The sequence below is a fragment of the Urocampus carinirostris genome, chromosome 9, assembly GCF_059441175.1.
Source record: "Urocampus carinirostris isolate Australia breed hairy pipefish chromosome 9, RoL_Ucar_1.0, whole genome shotgun sequence".
Classification (NCBI taxonomy): domain Eukaryota; kingdom Metazoa; phylum Chordata; class Actinopteri; order Syngnathiformes; family Syngnathidae; genus Urocampus; species Urocampus carinirostris.
In genome coordinates this window covers 43466150-43490638 of record NC_142357.1, presented here as the reverse complement: position 1 = coordinate 43490638, position 24489 = coordinate 43466150, and the positions used below count along the sequence as shown (strand labels likewise).

The window sequence follows — 24489 nt, the reverse complement described above, 5'->3', positions numbered from 1 at the left end:
TTATCTCTCAGCAGGTGAAAGCGTTTTTTTTCCCGACCGGGGAATTTAAAACGACGCGTAAAAAAAAAAAAAAATCGGGCTTAGCGATTTTTAAATCTACCCGGCGACAAGGGCCTTTGATTACGTCCCGCGTGATTGTGGCTTAGCCGTGAGTATTAAACTTGTCCCCGTGTCATAAGAACAAGGCCGTCAGGAACAAAAACGAAAACAAATACATATAAAAAAGTCATTGGCAAATAAAAGGAGTCCACTGCCGTGTGTGCGCGTACCTGTCAACGTCCCCGATTCGTACACGTTTTTTGATCACGTCAAATTGTGTAGAAGAAGAACGACGTTGGGTTAAAAATGTGGCAAAATTAGACATGACAACTGTGTTTTAAGCACTCTATTTCATATGTACTTTTGTAGTATTACTGCAGTTGTATTTTGTAGATTTTTCTAGTATTTCTGTAGTCGGATTTTTGTAGTATTTCTGTTTAATCGCTACTTTTGAAAAAAAAAAAAATCTTCAGCAGTGTTTTGGTAGTTTTCAGTAGACTGTTTTTAGGTTTTGTACATTTGTAGTATTTCCAAGGTAAAATTTTTGTAAAATATCTGGAGTATGTTTTCGTCTTACTGTGGATTAATTTTTGAAGTATTTTTGTAGTATATTGGTCATATTTCCGTAGGTTTTTTTTTTGTGTATTTCTGCAGTCAAAATTTTGTAGAATTTCTGTGTTTATTTTTTTTTTTTTCTGTAGTATCTTTGTAGTATTTCCATAGGAGTTTGTTTGCAGTATATCTGTCAGAACTAGTATTACTGCAGTTGTATTTTGTAGATTTTTCTAGTATTTCTGTAGTCGGATTTTTGTAGTATTTCTGTTTAATCGCTACTTTTGAAAAAAAAAAAAAATCTTCAGCAGTGTTTTGGTAGTTTTCAGTAGACTGTTTGTAGGTTTCGTATTTTACTAGTAGTTCCAAGGTAAAATTTTTGTAATATAATATATCTGGAGTATGTTTTCGTCTTACTGTGGATTGATTTGTATTTTTGTAGCATATTTCCATAGATTTTTTTTGTGTATTTCTGCAGTGAAATTTTTGTAGAATTTCTGTGTTTATTTTTTTTTTTTTCTGTAGTATCTTTGTAGTATTTCCATAGGAGTTTGTTTGCAGTATATCTGTTAGAACTAGTATTACTGCAGTTGTATTAGGTAAATTTTTCTAGTATTTCTGTAGTCGTATTTTTGTAGTATTTCTGTTTAATCGCTACTTTTGAAAAAAAAAAAATCTTCAGCAGTGTTTTGGTAGTTTTCAGTAGACTGTTTGTAGGTTGCGTATATTCGTAGTATTTCCAAGGTGAAATCTTTGTAATATATCTGGAGTATGTTTTTGTCTTACTGTGGATTGATTTTTGAAGTGTTTTTGTAGTATATTGGTCATTTTTCCCTAGGTTTTTGTATTTCTGCAGTCAAACTTTTGTAGAATTTCTGTGCTTTTTTTAATTTTTTTTGGAGTATATTTAGATTATTTCTACAGTATCAGTTTCGTAGTTTTTTCTGTAGTATTTTTGTAGTATTTCCATAAGAGTTTGTTTGCAGTATATCTGTTAGAACTTTTGTTTTATTACTGCAGTTGTATTTTGTAGATTTTTCTAGTATTTCTGCAGTCGGATTTTTGTAGTATTTCATCACTTTTTTTCAGTAGTGTTTTGGTCGTTTTCAGTAGACTGTAGGTTTCAGTAGTATTTTCGTCGTATATTTGTAGTATTTCCTACGTAATATTTTTTTGTAATATATCTGTAATTTTTTTAGTAGTGCTGTAGATGGATTTTTGGAGTAATTTTTTAGTATATTGGTCATATTTCTGTCGGGTTTTTTTTGTATTTCTGCAGTCTGATTTTTGTAGAATTTCTGTGTTTTTTTGGGGAGTATATTTAGATTATTTCTGCAGTATCAGTTGTGTGTTTTTTTCTATAGTATCATTGCAGTATTTCCAGAGTAGATTTTTTTGTAGTATATCTGTTAGAACTTTTGTAGTCTTACTGTTGTTGTATTTTGTAGATTTTTCTAGTATTTCTGCTGTCGGATTTTTGTAGTATTCCTGTTTAATCACTTTTTAAAAAAAAAATATATATATTTCTTCAGCAGTGTTTTGGTAGTTTTCAGTAGACTGTAGGTTTCACTATTATTTCGTCGTACGTTTGTAGTATTTCCAAGGTAAAATTTTTGTAATATATCCGTAGTATTTTTTAGTCTTACTGTAGATGGATTTTTGTAGTATATTGGTCGTATTTCCGTGGTTTTTTTGTTGTATTTCTGGAGTTCTTGTAGAATTTCTGTGTTTTTTTAAGTATGTTTACATTATTTCTGCAGTAACAGTGTTAGTATATTTGTAATATTTCCATCATAGATTTTTTGTAGTATATCTGATAGAACTGTTGTAGTTTTACTGTAGTTGTATTTTGTAAATTTTTGTAGTATTTCTGCTGTTGGATTTGTGTAGTATTTCTTTTTAATAGCTTTTTTTTAAAAATAAAAATTCTTCAGCAGTGTTTTGGTAGGTTTCAGTAGACTGTAGGTTTCACTATTGTTTTTGTCGTATATTTGTTGTATTTCCAAGGTAGAATTTTTGTAATGTATCTGTAGTATTCTTTAGTATTACTGTAGATGTATTCTTGTAGTATTTTAATAGTATATTGGTCTTATTTCCGTAATTTTTTTTTTGTATCTGCAGTCGGATTTTTGTAGAATTTCACTAGTTTTTTGTTTATTTGGGAGTATATTTAGATTATTTCTGCAGTATCAATTTTGTAGTTTTTTTCTGTAATATCTTTGTAGTATTTCCATCATTTTGTAGTATATCTGTTAGAACTTTTGTAGTCTTACTGTAGTTGTATTTTCGTAGTTTTTGAAATATTTCTGCAGTCGTTTTGTGGTATTTCAATGCTCAAATTTTTGTAGTATATTTGTATTTGGTATCATTTCTGCAGTCCAGTTTCCGTAGTATATTTGTGGTATTTTTATAGATCTTGTTGGAGTATACGTGTATCGGTTTTGTACTATTACTGTAGTCGTATTTTTGTAGTATTTCTGTCAAATTATGTTTAAAGTACATTCAAAGTAGTATTTCCGTAGTATCTCTGTAGTATTTATGTCGCATTTCAATAGTATTATTATTGTAGTAGTATTTTTGTGTTATACTGTGGTTGTTTTTTGGTTGTATTTTCGGTGTAATATTTCTGTAGTAGTATTTTAGTAGTATTTCTTTTTAACTTGATAGCACAATAATATAAGGTTGAATTTTGTAGTCTGTAGGATGATTTTTCTCGTTTTTCTGTAGTATTTCAACAGTACTGCTTTTGTCGTATTCCCGTGGTAAATCACAAAAAACATGCGGAAAAAAATCTATTTTGTTTTTTCTATACGGTTTGTCTCGCTGCAAATAAATAGGTGCCCCGCTGTGTTTGTAAGGTTTGTTATTGCTTAATAAAGGAGATTACCGTCATTAATAAGGGACTAGACTTGAATTTGATCATTTTATTTTTCAACACAAGGATACTGCTGGAAGTGTGAATTTTCCTACCGGGGATGAATAAAGTATCTATCTATCTATCTAGACATCTATCTACCTATCTATCTAGACAGCTAGATCTATATATCAATCTTTCTATCTATTTATCTAGCTAGACAGCTAGATCTATCTATCTAGCTAGACAGCTAGATCTATCTACATATCTGTCTATCTATCTATCTACCTAGACAGCTAGATCTATCTATCTAGCTAGACAGCTAGATCTATCTATCTAGCTAGACAGTTTGATCTATCTATATATCTGTCTATCGATCTATCTATCTAGCTAGACAGCTAGATCTATCTATCTAGCTGCACAGCTAGATCTATCTATCTAGCTAGACAGCTAGATCTATCCATCTAGCTAGACAGCTAGATCTATCCATCTAGCTACACAGCTAGATCTATCTATCTAGCTAGACAGCTAGATCTATCTATTTAGACAGCTAGATCTATCTATCTAGCTAGACAGCTAGATCTATCCATCTAGCTAGACAGCTAGATCTATCCATCTAGCTAGACAGCTAGTTCTATCCATCTATCTATCTATCTAGCTAGCTAGACAGCTAGTTCTATCTATCTAGCTAGCTAGATAGATCTATCTATCTGTCAGCTAGATCTATCTATCTATCTATCTATCTAGCTAGACAGCTAGATCTATCTATCTAGCTAGCGAGACAGCTAGATCTATCTATCCATCTACCTAGCTAGACCGCTAGATACAGCCATCTATTTAGACAGCTAGATCTATCTATCGATCTAGCTGAGCAGCTAGATCTATCTATTTATCTATCTAGCTAGACAGCTAGATCTATCTATCTATCTCGCTAGACAGCTAGATCTATCTATCTATCTATCTAGCTAGACAGCTAGATCTATCTATCTATCTATCTAGCTAGACAGCTAGATCGATCTATCTATCTCGCTAGACAGCTAGATCTATCTATCTATCTCGCTAGACAGCTAGATCGATCTATCTATCTCGCTAGACAGCTAGATCTATCTATCTATCTATCTATCTATCTATCTATCTATCTATCTATCTATCTATCTATCTATCTATCTATCTATCTATCTAATAAGAGACTAGACTTGAATGTATTCTTGTAGTATTTCTGCTGCAGTATATTTCTATCCAAAAAAAAGCATTTGCCATCATTCATAAGGTTGACAGGTACGGTCGTGCACAAACGGCAGCGGACGGTCCAGCAGAACTTGCAGCATAAATACATATTCGGTCACTTGGAAATGAAAATTAAGACAATCAAAGGCAAAAGGGATTCTTTTTTTTTCCTTCAATAAATATAAAACACCGTCACCGGCTACACATACATACATATAAACATACTTTACAGATTTAGGGATGGGCGGAGTTTGAGTTGTGGAGTTTGAAGCAGGAAAACAGCAAGAGCGCCCCCTGGTTTTTCCCTCGGGTCAGTCCGGTCTTTGATTTTTTGGGGGGCTTTTCTGCGAGCTAGAGATTGATTTTAATCCTGTTGTGGGAACGAGCGCTCCCTGTGCCGCCGAGTGTGCCATAGTGTGCTGCTTTCAGGGCAGTCTCCTGAAATATACAGACACAAATAGGGAGATCCCCGTTAAAATAGCCAAGAAAATTCAAAAAGAATACGCAGAAGAAGAAGACTTCCTTGAAAAAAGCTCCTTTTTCATGCATTTTTTTCTGTACTTATCAGAGCGTTGAATGACTTCCCATTAGTACTCCGAATTTAGTTGCATTCCCATGATTTTGGGGTCTCCCGCCACACCAGGCTAGCACTCTTGGGCTCAGGGATGTAACGATAATAGCAAATCGGAAAGTCTTGGAATTCAGATATCAACCGTAAAGGTCATATCCTGAAACTGCAAGAAAACATTGCATCATTTCTTCCTCATGCCATGAGGCTCTTTAACTCCACCCGGGGGAGTAAAAGCCCACATGAAACCCCACCCCTACATTTGCATATTACCCTAGTGTATTTACCGTAGCACTACTTACATACTCTATAGCAAAACGTTATATTGGGTATTTTTGTATTCTTTATAATTTATTATTACTTATTTATTATATTTATCTTTTATTTTATTATGTTAATTTTCAAAACAAGGATACTGATGGAAGTGTGAATTTCCCGACGGGGATGAATAAAGTATCTCTCTCTCTCTCTCTCTCTCTCTCTCTCTCTCTCTCTCTCTCTCTCTCTCTCTCTCTCTATCTATCTATATCTATATATCTAGACATCTATCTATCTAGACATCTATCTACCTACCTATTTAGACATCTAACTAGACAACTAGATCTATCTATCTATCTATCTATACAGCTAGATCTATCTATCTATCTAGACAGCTAGATCTATCTAGACGGCTAGACAGCCAGATCTATCTATCTAGACAGCTAGATATATCTATCTATCTATCTAGACAGCTATATCTATCTATCTACCTATCTAGACAGCTAGATCTATCTAACTAGACAGCAAGACAACTAGATCTATCTATCTAGACAGCAAGACAACTAGATCTATCTATCTAGACAGCTAGATCTATCTATATCTATCCATCTATCCATCTATCCAGACAGCTAGATCTATCTATCAATCTATCTATCTATCTATCTAGACATCTATCTATCTATCTATCTATCTAGACAGCTAGATCTATCTATCTATCTATCTATCTATCTATCTAGACATCTAACTATCTAGACATCTATCTATCTATCTAGACATCTATCTATCCATCTATCTTGACATCTATCCATTTATCTATCTATCTAGACATCTAGACATCTATCTATCGATCCATCTATCTTGACATCTGTCCATCTATCTATCTTTCTATCTATCTATCTATCTAGACATCTATCTATCTATCTAGACATCTATCTATCTATCTATCTATCTATCTATCTATCTATCTATCTATCTATCTATCTATCTAATATACGTGTCGAAAAAAAGAGAGCAGGTAGTTCTCTTTTGTCCCGTACCAGCAGCCGTTGCTGAGTTGAATTGTATACAGGAATATTTTGGCCACCTATGTAAAAAAAACAAAACATGCAGTCATTTCCAGAAGAAGGGAAGCATAATTGTACGCAGGCATACTTTGGCCAGCTATAACGTTATGTTACGAATAGAATAATTGTGTTGATCTTAATTTAAAAAAAAAAATCTTAAAAAAAAAAAGTTAATTTTTTTAAATTTGAAAAAAAAACAAAAAACTTTACATTTAAAAAGATTCGAAATACTTGAAAATACTTTAAAAAATCCCTGCCAATGCAATATATTTTTTTCTGCCGAGGTCATACGATTTTATGCAAATGCATTTTATTTTGAAATAGCAACCTTAGAAAAATAGAAGTGAAAAAAAAACACATTTGTAAAATCCATAAGGTAAAAACCTCGTTTTTTTCAATTAGCATACAATGCTACTCTATTAAATATATACTAAATACTCTATTATACACTGGAAGCAATCTGCAAGCAATATTATTCAGTTTTAAAAAGAATTCCTGTCCCGTCCAATAAAAAGTGGGGTGACTGTTTAGCCAATCAGAATGCAGAACACAACTCACAAAGTAGCAAAACCGTGAAAAGTAAACAGTGTTACACCGAGGGATTACTGTATAGAATATTTATAAATACTCATAAGAAATATATATCATTGAGCTTACTGCTGTAACAGATTGTTTCTATAAAAGTAAAAAAATATATAATAAAAAATGAACATCACTATCAATCAATCTATCTATCTATCCACCCCAATCCCCAAATCACGCACGCTCGCTTTATTTTTCTCAATCTCGTGCTGACACTGACTTTAAAATAGCACGCCTTGAAAAAGACATTGTTTGTCTGTAATTCTAGCCGAATTTGCTGGTAAATTGTGATTATTTTAAACCAGTATAGCAAAATAGGGAAAACAAACAGGTAAATTGGACATGTTTCTCTGTTATTGATGTACTATTTTATGCAGTTGAGTTTTATTCTGAATTAAAAAAAGCAACACACTTTTTATCGAAAGTGTGAGTTTTTATCCAGTTTTCAGTCATCAAAGACGGTATTGTGAATTCTGGATTATCGTTATATCCCTGAAAACAAACGACATTTCACTTAGGACCCTTGCCAGGGTAGTCTGATATGTACAGAAAACCATACGCCAGAAACAAAATACGGAACAAAAGGTCCTCGGGCAACAAAATGGGCCGTCACATAAAACACAGAAGACCCTCGGGATACGGCGACCCCGCCTTACACCGTGTGTGGGATACGATGTTCCCTGTCCGATGGTTCACACAAATTTTGGCATAATAACCGTGAGCAACGTGAATCCCGAGTGCGGCAACCGAATCATGAACAAACATCTCCAAAACCGGACATCAAATTTGGTCGTATTGTGCTGGCTTTCTGGCAGCACTTGTTAGGATTTCAGTATTCATCAAAAATTGGTTATTTTAACAATTATTACAGGAGATCTACCTTTTAAAGAATACATAGATAGATAGATATATAGATAAAAGGACAGAGAGAGAGAGAAAATGAGAGATAAAAGAAGATAGAGAGAGATATGTAAAAGAAGATAGATGGATAGATAAAAGAAGAGAGATAGATAGATAGATAGATAGATGTCTAGATAGGTAGGTAGATAGATAGATAGATAGATAGATAGATAGATAGATAGATAGATAGATAGATGTCTAGATAGATAGATGTCTAGATAGGTAGGTAGATAGATGTCTAGATAGGTAGGTAGATAGATAGATGTCTAGATAGGTAGGTAGATAGATAGATAGATAGATAGATAGATAGATAGATAGATAGATAGATAGATAGATAGATAGATAGATAGATAGATAGATAGATAGATAGATAGATAGATAGATAGATAGATAGATAGATAGATAGATAGATAGATAGATAGATAGATAGATAGATAGATAGATAGATAGATAGATAGATAGATAGATAGATAGATAGATGGGTAGATAGATAGATGTCTAGATAGGTAGGTAGATAGATAGATATATAGATGTCTAGATAGGTAGGTAAAAAGATTGATAGATAGATAGATAGTGGTCTAGATAGGTGGGTAGATAGATAGGTAGATAGATAGATAGATAGATAGACAGATAGATAGATAGATGTCTAGATAGGTAGGTAGATAAATAGATAGTTAGATGTCTAGATAGGTAGGTAGATAGATGTCTAGATAGGTAGGTAGATAGATGTCTAGATAGATGTCTAGATAGGTAGGTAGATAGATGTCTAGATAGATAGATAGATGTCTAGATAGATAGATAGATGTCTAGATAGATAGATAGATGTCTAGATAGATAGATAGATATATACATGTCTAGATAGATAGATGTCTAGATAGATAGATGTCTAGATAGATAGATAGATATATGTCTAGATAGATAGATAGATCGATCGATCAAAGATAAGCAATCAAAGATATCTCAAATGTGCCACCTTAAACCTTCTCCTAATCGTCCCTTTTTGTCAGTCCATCTGCGAACCTCAGTTTACTCTAGGCAAGATTTTCGACCCTGACTCCCACCTGTTTTTGCTCCTGTCTGTTCCTCGGCTACGACCCGTTTTGTGATCCTGACCACATCTCTTCTCCTCTCTGGCTTACGACTTGTTTCCGACCCCGACCACGTTTTTGCTGTCCTATCCCGGGTACTGACCCGTTTTTCCCGTTCCCGACACCGCCATCGCTCGCCACGGAAGTCCCACTTTTGCTTTCAGAGAGACCTGCTTCCCGCGCCCAGCGATCACCGGATCGTGGGTGCAACGCTTTCCTTTCTTCCAATAAAACTGAGAGAAACGTAACGCAAGTGGGTCCTGTCTCCGTTCTGGTCCTGACAAGGTTGTACCGCTGTAACCTAAGATCTTGAAAATGATTATAAATAAGGAAGTAATTCCAGCAAGAAAATCTTCTTAAGGCCTTTTAAGTCTTGCAAGTCGAGGGATTTAATATCATTTTTTTCAATAAATCCTCCCACTTTGCATCCACCAACTCGTTTCCAACCCCTACCACGTCTTTGCTCTCCTGTCCCGGCAACTGACCTGTTTTTCCGTTCCCGACACCGCCATCGCTCGCCACGGAAGTCCCACTTTCGCGTTCAGAGAGACCTGCTTCCCGTGCCCAGCGATCACCGGATTGTGGGTACAACAATTTCCTTTCTTCCAATAAAACTGAGAGAAACCTAACGCAAGTGGGTCCTGTCTCCGTTTTTGTCCTGACAAGGTTGTACAGCTGTAAACTAAGATTCCAGCAAGAAAGTGATTCCAGCAAGAAAATCTTCTTAAGGCCTTTTAAGTCTTGCAAATCGAGGGACTCAATATCATTTTTTCAATAAATCCTCCCAATTTGCATCCACCCGCTAACTACAATGCACCAGCTCAAGTCACATCACCGCAATGTTTCCTATTGAACTGATTTATAATGTTATTTAATACACAAAACAAGTCATTTTGCATTGCATTTTGATTTTTTGACGTAGGGTACCGGAAGTTCGTAAGGCATTAGACACACACGATGTTTTCTGATGATCTGTTTTCTCGGCAATGGAGGTGAGTCAGTACGAGCGCCACGGGGGTCTCGGCGAAAAATATTTTCGGGCCTGTCTGACGCGTTACTGAGCAAACACGAGTGCACGAAAATGACACAGATACAAGATTTGCTCTCACGTAGGTGGAAAATTTCATGAGACGGGAAAAAAAGCCGGCCTCTATTGTAGCAGGAGAGAGAAGAGTGACGAGCTCTTCACTGTTCTCTCTCCTGCTCTCAACCCCTATCGCATCTTGCTGCAAGCGGCTGGCCGACACGCTGCATTTAAAGAAGCATGGTGGCCCTTTTTTGGCGTGTCCACCAAAAAGAGGACCGAACGCTAATCCGTTATCCCTAAACGTGCATTGCTGTTCTTGTAGTTCCGGCTCAAATGAAGTGCACCTATGGCCCCACGATTCATTATCACCAAAACCCTGGTTGCTAAGCAGCAGAAGGAACTTTTATCGAGGCTGGCAGCTCTTTTTTGACATTATTTTCGCCTCAGATGAACTACACTTCTGTGGGTGCGATCCATTATTCCTGATTGGATATTGCCCTGAATGAGGTCCAGCAGAGCACACTTTTGTTAATCCTTGCAACTCTTATGCTGTTATTTTCTCCTAGAATGAAATACACAATGTGGCCGTGATCCATTAACCCCAATCGCATCATGTTTGAAGTACAGGCCAGCAGAGCGGGTCCTTCCATGGACAGACTGAGGAGATCATTCCTTCCTCATGCCATGAGGCTCTTTAACGGCACCCGGGGGAGTAAAAACCCACATTACACCCCCACATTTGCATATTACCCTATTTTTATTGCAGTGTGTATTTTCCGTAGCACTATTGAAATACTCTATATCGTTCCCAACACTAAAACCTTTGCAAAAGTGTATTTTACTTCGGCCATTTTTTTGAAATTGTGAAAGAATTATAAATGTTTGACTTCTCTTTCCAGAAGCCAATCACTGATTGTGAACATTTGTACATAATAAAGATATGTAAAAAAACGGAAAATGGCATCAAACTATGTCGGGACTTTCAATGTGTAAATCATCATTCGAATATGTTATTATTAAGCTGCAGGAAGTGATATCTGTTTTGTCAAACAGGCCTTAATAGCCTAATGCTGGCTGTGGACCCTGAAAAAAAGCCTGCTATTGGCCGAGAGGGGTGTCAACTGAAATGACCATATTGGGAATAACTTTACGAGTCTGTTTATTTTCATTACTACAAGGAACGTCCACCGATGAAGCCGAAATGCTTTTAGGCGGATTTCTTTTCATCCGTCGACATGATGCTGGGTTTTAAATTCTACGCCGGCTTTATAGTTTTCGGGTATCTTGTTTCAGTCTGATCGGCGGCGTGTCGTCGGAACGTCGAAGGGTAAAACCACAACACGTTGGGTGGGGGCGCAGTTTTTGCCGTATGTAACCAGATGCTAGCTTAAATGTGCAGTCTGGGAAGCGCTTTTGACAATGTGGAGTGTTTAAGAGCTACCAGCAAAACAGTGCGGTGACCTAAAATGTGTTCTCTATTTCAGGTTGTTTGTGCGAGGGGGATGTTTATTTTGGCGAGGTGGGCGGCCATTATTTAAACCAGATGCAATAGCTCAGCTTCCAGACAGCTATTTGTCATGCATATTTTTTTTTTTTTAAAACAAGTTTAAAAAACCTTGGTATCATTCGCTCTTCATTTACCTCATGTTGAGTATTAATCAGTCATTATGTAATATCATTATAACGATTAGTATTATTTCTTATTTTTACTATTATACATTATGAGTATTATTATTGTAGCCATAGGTATTTCCCATTTTTGTCACAGTTGCCATGGCGCCCAATTGGCCCCGCCCGTGTGGCGCCAGCTGCAGCTTGTTGACAGATTGGCTCCCTGTCAGTATTTAAACTCTGTCCTGTCAGTCCTCTTTTGTCGGTCCGTCTGCGAATCTCTGTTTTTACACGGCAAGTCCTTTTTCGCCCGTCCCGTTTTTAGCTCCTGTTTGTCTCCCGCTACGACCTGTTTTGATCTGGACCACGTCTGCTCTCACATCTTGAATTATGACCTGTTTTGATCTAGACCACGTCTGTTCTCCCGTCCCCAATAACGATCCGTTTTTTATCTTGACCACGTCTACTCTCCTCTCCTGGCTTCCAACTTGTTTCCGATCGCGACCATGTTTTTGCTCTCCTGTCTCGGCCATCGACCTGTTTTTTTTGTCCTTGACACCGCCATTGCTCGCTACGGAAGATCCACTTCCACTGGTCCTGATAATTACTTTTTCAACCAAGAGAAATGTCCTTGTTTTTTTTATATTGTTTCACACGTTTTTATTTATTTTACTAGAAAACAGGAACAAACAAAACAAGACGAAACAGATCAAGAAGTTAAAAAGAGAAAACAAATATTCGGCCCAATCTTTGATATAATACGATTATAAGTATTATTATTGTAACAATTGGTATTTCCCATTGTATGACTAGTATTATTTCTTATTTTATCACATTACACATCGTTCCCTAATCATTATGACCATTACTGTCATGATTTATTTATCTATTTAAACCCACTCCTATTGGTCCTCTTTTGTCAGTCCGTCTGTGAACCTCAATTAAAGCTAGGCAAGGCTTTTTGACCCTGACTCCCACCTGTCCCGTTTTTTGCTCCCGTCTGTCCCCTGCTTCGACCCGTTTTTGATCCTTACCACGTTTACTCTCCCGTCCCGGCTTTTGACCTCTTTTTGTCCCCAACCACGCCTACTTTCCTTTCCTGGCTTATGACTTGTTTCTGACCCCGACCACGTTTTTGCTCTCCTGTCCCGTCTACCAACCTGTTTTTCTGTCCCTGACACCGCCATCGCTCACTACGGAAGATCCATTTCCGCTGGTTCTGACAATTATTTTTTCAACCAAGAGAAAAGTCCTTGTTTTTTATGTTATTTTACATGTCTTTATTTACTTTACTAGAAAACAGGAACAAACAAAACAAATCAAGAAGATAAAAAAGAGAAAACAAATAGTCGTCCCAATCCTTGATATTGTACATTTATAAGTATTGTTAATGCGTTTTTTTCTGTTTTTAAGATTGGACAGCTGCAAAGGAGATTGCATAGTTCGTTTTGGAATTTCCTATTTAAAATTCGTGCTCTCTCCTGTTCTCCTTGCAAGTTCAAAATCCAATGATGTCTTCTCTCCTTGTTTTGAGTGTCTACTAGCCAATCCGATATGAATGTGTATGTACAGTTTCTGTCTTATTTTTCTTTATTTTTATCCAGAAGCTCAGTGTTCTCGATTATATCTCATAGCATCATTTCCCTATTTTCTTTGTATTTCTTCCCACTCGTAGGACGTCTTTATTCCCTGTCCGCCTTAAGCAATCGACAGTTTTAAGTGCGATTATTTAAAGCCGGCGTCACCGGGAAAAAAAAAAAAAGACTCCGCGGCTGCAAAGGTTAATTAAATGCACTAAAGGGTTAATCACTCGTCATATATTATGATTAAAATCGCTGTAATTAGCGTCGCTATAAGAGGAAGAAGCTGTCAGCCTGAGATCTGAAACCTGATGTCATTATTGTAAAATAATCTCTTTTTTTTTGCGCTATACGACGTCAATCGGTTCTCAGGTGGGATAAAAACCCATGACGATTAGCTTCCGACAAATTGCTAAATCGAAATAGTACATGTTAAGTACGATTTAAGTGTATTATTGTCATGATTACCGATGCGATTCACCGGTTCTGATTGGCTCCCTGTCACTATTTGAATCCTGTCCTGTCAATCCCCTGTTGTCAGTTCGTCTGCGAATCTCCGTGTATACTAGGCAAGCCTTTTTTGACCCTGACTCACGCCTGTCCCGTTTTTTGCTCCCGTCTGTCTCAGGCTGCAACCCGTTTTGATCCCGATCAGGCCTGCTCTCCCGTCCTGGCTTACGACCCTCTTTTTGTCCCCGACTACGTCTACTCTCCCAGTCCCGGCCACCGACTAGTTTTCCGACCCTGACACACGCCTGTCCCGTTCTTTTGCTCCTGTTTGTCTCCCGCTACGACCTATTTTGATCTCAACCACATCTGCTCTACTGTCCTGGATTACGACCTCTTTATGTCCCCAACTACGTCTACTCTCCGGTCCCGGCTAACGACTCGTTTCTGACCCCCACCACGTCTTGCTCTCCCAGGCCCGGCTACCGACCAATTTTCCGCCCCTGATACCGCCATCGCTTTCACGTTCGGATCACAATCCGAGTACGAGAGCGACTTGCTTCCCGCGCCCAGCGAACGCCGGATCGTGATAAACGTCACGCAAGTGGGTCCTGTTTTTGTTCTGGTCCTGACAATTATATGTGTATACTTACAAACCCTAATTTGGCCAGAGATGTAAAACACGCCTTATAATCCGTTGTAATGTATGTAAAGGAAATAAAGTGGATACAATTTGAAATGCCTGGTTACGATTAAATCATATTGAATATAGCAACTGTTCTGCCTTTGAGAAACATGAATAGTCTTTGAGTGCTGTTTTATGGTTAACATGTAAATTGCAATGGTCTTTTGTTGTTGCTTTGGACGATCGTTGAAACATATTTCGATGACATGAATAAGGATTTTTTTTTTGATGGTAACTTTCATGATTCCACCTGCAAGCTACCTGATTGGTTCCCTGTCCTTTTTTAATCCCAGTCCTGTCACTCTCCGGTTGTCAGTCCGTCAGCAAACCTCACTTGTTACAAGGCAAGCATTTTAACCCTGACTCCCGCCTGTCCCGTTTTTCCACCCGTCCTGATCTTTCCCTTTGTATCCGTCTCCGACCTGTTTTTGATCCTGACCACGTTAGATCTACCGTCCCGGCTTACAACCTGTTTTTGATCCCGACCACGTTTTGCTCTCCCGTCTCAGCCTACGACCCGTTTTTGATCCCGACCACGTTTTGCTCTCATGTCCCGGCTTTTGACCTGTTTTTTTCCCCGTCCTAGACACCACGATCTTCCGCTCCGGAAGATTCAATTCTGTATTGGGAACTCGTTCCGATTTTGTGCAGAGCTTGCTGCTCGCGTCCAGCGAGTACCGGATCGCTGGCGCTGCCTTTCCCCTCTATCTCAATAAACTCTTGAATTGCTGTGAAATTATACGGCAAAAGCTAACTGTTCTGCTTTTGAGAAACATAACTTTGAGTGCCCTCTTGTAATTAACATGTTAATCGTTTGTTGCTAAAATGAATTTAGTGGTGTTCTATAAAATAAATTATTTTCATTTATATGTATTCATGTCTTTTTTATCCATCCCGAGCTTTTGTCATGATTGTCGACTGAGCACAGCTGCTGGCGCCAACAGCCCGGACAGCTGATTGGTGGATACTCTCTTTTTAAACCCCCGGCTTCCTCTTGGAAACCGTCAGATCGTTATGCGAACTGGTGTCTTCAGCTCAGTAAGCCTTTTCATCCGACTCCGTTTTTGCCCTGTTTTTTCTGCCTGATCTTTGTTACCAACCTGTTTCCGGACCTGACTACGCCCTGTTCTGCCTGCCTGTTACCTGACCTGTTTTTCCCCGTTACCTGCCTGCCTCCTGCTACCGACCTCGCTTTGATCTCCAGCCCCGGCCAACGACTTGTTATTCCCGCCTGTCTCCGATCCTCCTCGCTCGACACGGAAGTGCCAGTGTTCGTCGATCTGCAGATCGTGGAAGCAAGCCTTTCTCTCCCTCTTTTATCGATAAAAACTGAGAAAACGAGCGCTATTGGGTCACGTTTCCGTTCCTGGTTTGTGACAGCTTTAGTTTTAATCCCAAGTGCTTTATAGTCCAGTGTGCCATATGTATAAAAATAATATCAGAAAATAATTTTTTGGGGACAGCTTTAATAGTGCTGAAAACAAGGTACATGTTAAGGGTACCTGCCGTTCGGAGTGACCTAACTTGAGATGGTACAGTGGAGTGCCAGGTGAATGCGAAAGGGGTGGAAGACGGCAGATTAAAATGAAAACCTGCCAATAGGGTAGGAACGGATTTTTGCAGCGCATATAGAACATAAAAATGATGAGAATGCAAAATATATCCCGGAGCTCATCATCAGAAAATGCGATTTTGGTGGAACCTGATCACATATGCATCTATTTTACAGCCATTGGAATAGGACTAGAGTCGAAATGAGCCGCCATTGGCCACGCTTGAAAATTCACCAGAGCTGTATTTTGCATATTTCACCGCGCCGGGCGCAATCCTTCTGACAAGACGGTGGCGTGTCACATGCAAACACGCTAAGAATTAAATCTTTAGTATTCAGGGGGGGCTTAAGCGTGATATGCCGTGTCGGAGCTCGCCTTTTAACCGGGTTGCTAAAGAAAGGTGGAGGATGTGGGTGGCCTCCGAAACCACAATACGTCACAAGCTGAGCCGTCGTTTAGCACAGATTAACGGGCCGGATCGCTTTCCGTCAAAGGAACGAGACAACATCCGGGAAAAAAACGTCCTGGAAAAAAGCGACGAGGAAAAAGTCGAGACGTCAAACAGAAAGGATGGTGAAAGAATTCTAAGCCGATACAAAACAGCCCCAAATCCGACAGGACAAGGAAAAACGAGACCGAAACAAGACATAGACAAGACAACGTGATGATGACAGGAATCAAAGCCAAACAAAAAAACAAGACAGAAACAAGATCAAAACAATATAACATCATAGCTGTGACCGAAAAAGTAGCCAACCAAAAAGTGCCATGCCTAACAAAAAGAGACAAAATAAGACCAAAACAAGACGATAACAACCAACCCAAAGAAGCGCCCAATCCCATAGAACGAGACCAGCATGACAGTTCCTGGACTGTGAGAGAAAACATAAAAAAAAAAGAAAAAAAAAGAAACAAAAACAAGATTGAGACAAGACGTACAGTATATAATGACAATGACAAAAATCAAAGCCAAACAAAAAATGTTCCAACAAAACAAGACAAAAACAAGATCAAAACAAGACAACATCATAGCTGTGACCAAAAAGTAGCCAATCAAAAAGTGCCATACCTAACAAAAAGAGACAAAATAAGACCAAAACAAGACAATAACAATTAACCCAAAGAAGCGCCCGATCCCATAGAACGAGACCAGCAAGACAGTTTCTCGACTGTGAGAGAAAACATTAAAACCCCCCTAAAAAAATAAACGAAAACACGATTGAGACAAGACGTACAGTATATAATGACAATGACAAAAATCAAAGCCAAACAAAAAAAGTTCCAACAAAACAAGACAAAAACAAGATCAAAACAAGACAACATAATAACTGTGACCAAAAAGTAGCCAACTAAAAAAATGCCATACCTAACAAAATGAGACAAAATAAGACCAAAACAAGAAAATAACAAGCAACACAAAGAAGCACCCAATCCCATTGAACGAGACCAGCAAGACAGTTTCTGGACTGTGAGAGAAAACATATTCAAACCCCAAAAAAATAAATGAAAACAAGATCGAGACAAGACGTAGAGTATATAATGAAAATGACAGAAATCAAAGCCAAACCCAAAAAAGTCTCAAATCCAACAAAACGAGACAAAAACAAGATCAAAACAAGACAATGTCATTGCTGTGACAGAAAACGTAGCAAACCAAACCAAAAGTGCCAAACGTAACAAGATGAGACAAAATAAAACCAAAACAACACAATAACAACCAACCCAAAGAAGCGCCCAATCCCATAGAACGAGACAGTTTCTGGACTGTCGTATTCGAACTAAAAAAACAGGAAATGAAAACAAGATCGAGACAAGACATACAGTATATTATGATAATGACAGAAATCAAAGCCAAAGCCAAAAAAGTGTCATATCCAACAAAACAAGACCGAGTAAGACCGAAACTGGACACGGCAGAAAGAAAAAAACAGTGACATGCGTTTGATTATGTCCACAATAAACGTTTTATTCAATGTGTGTCATGATTACTGACTGCCCCGTTGACCTGATTGGCTGTTGGACTCTTTTTAAACTCCCGTCTTCCGAAAGGAACCCGACAGATTGTCTGCGAACCTATGCTCTCAGCTAAGCAAGCTTTTGTACTCTCCGACATTATCCTGCCCTGTTTTCCTGCCTGATACCTGTTGCCGACCTTTTTCTGAACCTGTTTCTGTTTTGCTCCCCCGTCCCGGCCATCGACCTGTTTTGCCCTGTTTCCTGCCTGATACTTGTTGCCGACCTTTTTCTAGACCCGTTCCTGTTTTGCTCCCCTGTCCCGGCCATCGACCTGTTTTGCCCTGTTTCCTGCCTGATACCTGTTGCCGACCTTTTTCTGAACCCGTTTCTGTTTTGCTCCCCCGTCCCGGCCATCGACCTGTTTTTCCCTGATTCCTTCCTGATACTTGTTGCCGACCTTTTTCCGGACCCGTTTCTGCTTTTGCTCCTTTGTCCCGGCCATCGACCTGTTATGCCCTGTTTCCTGCCTGATACCTGTTGCCGACCTCTTCTCCGTACCCGTTTCTGTTTTGCTCCCCCTTCCCGGCCATCGACCTGTTTTGCCCTGTTTCCTGCCTGATACCTGTTGCCGACCTCTTTTCCGTACCCGTTTCGGTTTTGCTCCCCCGTCCTGGCCATCGACCTGTTTTCTCGCTGTCAACGACTACCCTCGTAGTAAAAAACGAGTAAATCGGACGCTATTGGGTCCTGTCTCCGTTCCTGGCTTGTGACAATGTGAGCTAAATGAAAAAATAGAATATTGCACTTTTACATGAGCCCTTTTTGAGGCCGTTTTATTTTTGTACGAGTATCATATTAAAAAAATAATACAGTTTTAATAATTGATGACTGGCCAGAGTTTGTCCTGCTTCTAAAAATGGAAGCTAATTTCAACAAAGCAGCAATTTCTAAGAATCATCGTTCTCGTTAAAGACCATCGTTTATGTGCTATCGTGTCGGACGCTCCTTCTTTTTATGGCCCGGCGCTCTCTGGGCGGCCCATTTCATTGGTCCCCTGTGACCCCGCCCCTCACCCCGGGCGACGAGCAGAGTTTCGTCTTCTCCGACGCTTCGTCAATTCCGTAATTCGGCTCCCACAGGCGGGGCTTCGTCACCCTCGGTAACCCCCAGGCAGTGCTTTGTCATCCTTTCTATCCCAGGTAGTGCTTCATCATCTCCGTAACCCCCAGGCTCAGTTTGGTTTTCCCCGTGACCCTGACACTCCCCCAAGGCAATGTGGCGTAATCCCTGTGTCCCCGACCCTCACCCCAGGCTGAGTTTCCCCTTCTTCGTGACCCCCGGCTGACGCTTCGTCAATTCCGTAACCCGGCTCCCCCGGGCGGGGCTTCGTCACCCCGGTAACCCCCAGGCAGTGCTTTGTCATTCTTTCTACCCCGCCCCCCCTCTCACAGGTAGTGCTTCGTCATTTCCGTAACTCCCAGGCAGTGTTTTGTCATCCTTTCAACCCCGCCCCCCTCTCCCAGGTAGTGTTTCGTCATCTACGTAACCCCCAGGCTCAGTTTGGTTTTCCCCGTGACTCCGACACTCCCCCCAGGCAGTGTGTCGTAATCCCTGTGACCCCACCCCTCACCCCAGGCGACGCTTCGTCGTTCTCGTGACACCCAGGCGGAGCTTCGTCTTGACCGTGACCCCCGGCCGACGCTTCGTCAATTCCGTAACTCGGCTCCCACAGGCGGGGCTTCGTCACCCCGGTAACCCTCAGGCAGGGCTTCGTTATCCTTTCTACCCCGCCGCCCTCTCACAGGTAGTGCTTCGTCATCTCCGTAACCCCCAGGCAGTGCCTTGTCATCCTTTCTACCCCGCCCCCCTCTCCCAGGTAGTGCTTCGTCATCTCGGTAACCACCAGGCAGTGCTTTGTCATCCTTTCAACCCCACCCCCTTTCTCAGGTAGTGCTTCGTCATCTCGGTAACCCCCAGGCAGTGTTTCGTCATCTATTCTACCCCCCCCCCTCCCAGGTAGTGCTTCGTCATCTCGGTAACCCCCAGGCAGTGCTTTGTCATCCTTTCAAGCCCACCCCCTTTCTCAGGTAGTGCTTCGTCACCCCCTCCACCACCAGGTGGAGTTACGTCATCATTGTCACTTTGTCCCCCTCGTCCCAGGCCTTACTTTGTAAACCTGAGACGAGGGGGACAACGAGGGGGACAACCCCAGGCTGTGCTTTATCATAGCGGTGAACCCATCCCTCTCCTCAGGCAGTGTTTTGTCATCCTTACCCTACCCCAGTCTTACCTCACTGGTAACCCCAAGGCTGAGTTTGGTTTTGCCCGTGACCCTGACACCCCCCCCCAGGCAGTGTGTCGTAATCCCTGTGACCTCTTTCCTCCCCCCGGGTGGTGCTTCATCATTCTTTTGAACCCCCCTGTTCCCCTGGGCAGAGTTTCACCATTTTTCTTCCCTCGGCCCACGTTTTTTTCTGCAAGCTGGTGTGCTGGCTCCTCCCGTGGGCGTGCCAGGAAAGCCCCCCACGTGGGGTCCACCCCCTCGCCTCCATGTCTGGAGAAACTCAAAACAGGAGAGCGTTTCTACGTCATCAGGGCCTTGCTCTCCAGACATCGCCTGCCGTCCCCCCGTCAGAGTCCTGTTATCAAAATTCCCCCGCCAAAACATTCTGCATTCGGATCAGCGTTACCTGTCATCGAACTTCAGCCTACCCAGGGAAAATCTTCATTGCACTCGATAAATGTGACTTGTATTTAATCGTATAAAATCCTTTATAGTAAAATCCTTCACCGGTGACAGTGTTTGGTAGTTGGTGATTTGTTATCCTTGTGACCCAGCCCCTCCCTGGCTGGCCGTTGTTTGTCTACTTTTCTGGTGAACCGCGTATCTAGGGGGGGTCACTGTATTACTTTTTAAATGAAGTAACTATTAACTGTAACTATTCACTTTTTTTGCAGTAACGCGCCTTTAACCCCCAGTCGAAGTTTCATCTTTCCTATTGAAGGATTTTATACATTTGACTATAAAGGATTTTATACGATTGAATACAAGTTTCATTTATTAAGTGCAATGAAGATTTTCACCGAGTAGGCTTAAGTTCAATGAGCAGTGAAAGTTTAGGGCACCCTGGTAGGAAATATTGTTTAAAGAAAGGCCCTGATGACGGAGGACGGCAGGCATTGTTTGAGGAACGCTCTCCGCTGTTTTCCAGAGTTTTCCAGACATCGTGGCGAGGTGGTGGAGCTCACTTTGGGCTTCATTGGCACGCCCATGGGAGGAGCTGTCACACCATCTCGCGGAAAGACCTTGGTCGAGAAGAGAAGCTGGAGAACGAGAGAGATGAGGCTGCCCAGAGACTTCGACGACACTAATTCGGACGATTTCGATGGAGTTCACTTATTTAAATTGTTTATGAAATTAAATCTGCCTCCGTGTGGAAATGTCGGTGACTTGTTCATCTTTTCCATCAAGAAATGAGCACGCATTGTTAGGAGAATGCAGGTTGTGTTAATGTTCTGTCTACCCCGTGGCGGCCGTCGTCCACCTCTCTTTCGCTCCGGTTTAAATTTCTTCCCCCGGCACGTCTGCCAGTTTTATTTATGAGTGTCCTCCCGCTTTGACACATTTCTCTCTACGGAATCATTGAAATGAAACGAGTCCCGCTGTGATAAAAACAAGATGATTTTAGACATAGATTTTTCTCCCCAGTTTACAAAAAATTGCCGGTTAAGTGGAATGGAGTTGCTTGTTTACTTTTTGCTTTAAAGCACAGGTGTTAATAGGCGGCCCGCGGGCCAGATCAGGCCCGCCTATGGTTTAAATCCGGCTCGCAAGACAACAGTGAGAGATGTGCAAGAGGAAAATGAGCTGTGGTTTGAAATATTTCCACCGGATGTCACCAAAGCCAGGTAACACTTGCAAATCATTTGTGGTAGTATTTCTCCATTTCTCTCTGACTCTTTTTTATTTAATCCTCCCTCTTTTTCTTTTTCCTGTTCACTCTTTCTTTCTCTCTCTTTTTCTCGATTTCTCTCTCATTCTCTAGCTCTTTCTTTTTCTCTGTCTTGCTCTCTTTCTATTGTTTCTCTCTAATTTACACTTTAATTCTCTTTCTTTCTATTTTTCTTTCTTTCTCACCCTCTTTCTTTCCCTTTTCGACCTCTCTCTGTCTCTCTCTCTCTCTCGCTCTCTCTCTCTCTCTCTCTTTCCCCCTCTCTCTCACCTCACTTTGTCTCTTTTTCTCCTGCTGACTCTTTTTCTTTCTGTTGTTTCACTTCTCTTATTCTTTTTATCCTTCTCTTTTTTCACTTTCTTTTTCTCTCTATATTCATTTCCCCCTTCTTCTCCATTCATATCTCTATTCTGCCCTGTTTTTTTCTCTCACTGTTACTCTATATCCCTTGTTCTCCCTATCTGTTTATCGCTCTCTCTTTTCCTCCTTCTCATTCTCTCTCTTTTCTCTATTTTCTCTCACTCTGTAGCTCTTTCTTTTTCTTTGTCTTGCTCTCTTTCTATTTTCTCTCTCTAATTTACACTTTATTTCTGTCTGTCTGTCTGTTTCTCTCTCTCTCTCTCTCTCACCTCACTTTGTCTCCTGCTGACTCTTTTTCTTTCTGTCGTTTCACTTCTCTTATTCTTTTTATCTTTTTTATGTTTCACTTTCTTTTTTCCTCTATATTCATTTCCCCCTTCTTCTCCATTCATATCTATATTCTGTTCTCTCTTTTTCTCTCACTGTTACTCTACCTCCCTTGTTCTCCCTATCTGTTTATCACTCTCTCTTTCCCTCCTTCTCTTTTTCTCTCTTTTTCTCTTTTCTCTATTTCTCGCTCACTCTCTAGCTCTTTCTTTTTCTTTGTCTTGCTCTCTTTCTATTTTCTCTCTCTAATTTACACTTTATTTCTGTCTGTCTGTCTGTCTGTTTCTCTCTCTCTCTCTCTCACCTCACTTTGTCTCCTGCTGACTCTTTTTCTTTCTGTCGTTTCACTTCTCTTATTCTTTTTATCTTTTTTATGTTTCACTTTCTTTTTTCCTCTATATTCATTTCCCCCTTCTTCTCCATTCATATCTATATTCTGTTCTCTCTTTTTCTCTCACTGTTACTCTACCTCCCTTGTTCTCCCTATCTGTTTATCACTCTCTCTTTCCCTCCTTCTCTTTTTCTCTCTTTTTCTCTTTTCTCTATTTCTCGCTCACTCTCTAGCTCTTTCTTTTTCTTTGTCTTGCTCTCTTTCTATTTTCTCTCTCTAATTTACACTTTATTTCTGTCTGTCTGTCTGTCTGTTTCTCTCTCTCTCTCTCTCTCACCTCACTTTGTCTCCTGCTGACTCTTTTTCTTTCTGTCGTTTCACTTCTCATATTCTTTTTATCTTTTTTTATGTTTCACTTTCTTTTTTCCCTCTATATTCATTTCCCCCTTCTTCTCCATTCATATCTCTATTCTGTTCTCTCTTTTTCTCTCACTGTTACTCTACCTCCCTTGTTCTCCCTATCTGTTTATCGCTCTCTCTTTTCCTCCCTCTCTTTCTCTCTCTTTTTCTCCCTCTCTCTTTCTCTTAAACTCACTAGTCCGGCCCCCGTGAGATTTTTTATAGCATTTATGGCCCCCAGCTAAAACCAGTTTGACACCCCTGCTTCAAAGCAAAGGTCTCCAACACAGTGCCCCCTAGGGACAGCTGAGGTGCCTGCAGAAATGTTCTAAAAATAGCTGACCAGTGCTAGGTCGAAAACAAAAAAATCAGAATGGTAATTTTCCGTTTCTGTCTTCTTTTAACCCTAAAAATGAGAGCTTGGCGAAAAACAGCGGTGACCAAATGATGAAGGTGCTGTATACGGGTAGAATGAAGTGGCTTCCCCCTGCTCCAGGTAACCATGAAAACCTGGACGTTTTAATTTTTGTGGGGGAGCAAACCCCTACCCCAAAAAAGACGTGCTTACTTGCCCAAGACACACCACAGTAACTGGTACCCTGACAACCCTGGTGATTAAGGGATCTATGAACCGTAGTAATAGTAATAACCTGATTAGTTGTTATCACCGAAATGCATATGCAAGTGGGTTCATTTTGGAGACCCCCACTTTAAAGTAATGCGTACAATTTTTAGGACAAATAATAACCACGAACAAAATTAAAATTAAAATTTCCGTTATCGCCAAAACGGCCACTTTTGGAACAATTATCCAGTAAATGTCCTTCATGGCCAGCCGGGCAAATTGGGACTGCTAAAAAAAGGAGAAAAACGAGCTCATTTTAAGTATTTTTTTTTCATATTTGTGTCACGGTTGCCATGGCGCCCAATTGGCCCCGCCCGCAAGATGTGGGTTCTGACAAGGTCCTGTTTCCTGTTGGTATTTCCTGTCCGGTATTCCCGTTTGTTTTGTCCTGTGTAATATCGGTTTCCAGTTTCTTTCCCGTCTATTTTTGTCCTGTTTATTATTATCTCAACTTTTTGTACCCGTCTAGTTTGTCCTGTTTAATTTGGATATCCTGTTTCAAT

The 24489-nt window shown here is 40.1% G+C and overlaps 1 protein-coding gene across 2 annotated transcripts in view; it reads right to left on the bottom strand.

The window, feature by feature from the left end:
* The window catches only part of pcdh11 (protocadherin 11), a 341850-nt gene that overhangs the window by 278081 nt on the left and 39280 nt on the right, over positions 1 to 24489 (bottom strand). Inside the window, exon 4 of one of the 2 annotated variants that reach the window (XM_088343959.1) lies at positions 4519 to 5110. The exons of the other annotated variant lie outside the window; for it this stretch is intronic. Within the exon in view, the coding sequence (XP_088200085.1) occupies positions 5024 to 5110 (87 nt within the window). The 3' untranslated portion in view covers positions 4519 to 5023. Of the gene's footprint in view, positions 1 to 4518; positions 5111 to 24489 lie in introns of those variants that run through there. 2 annotated transcript variants of the gene reach the window in all.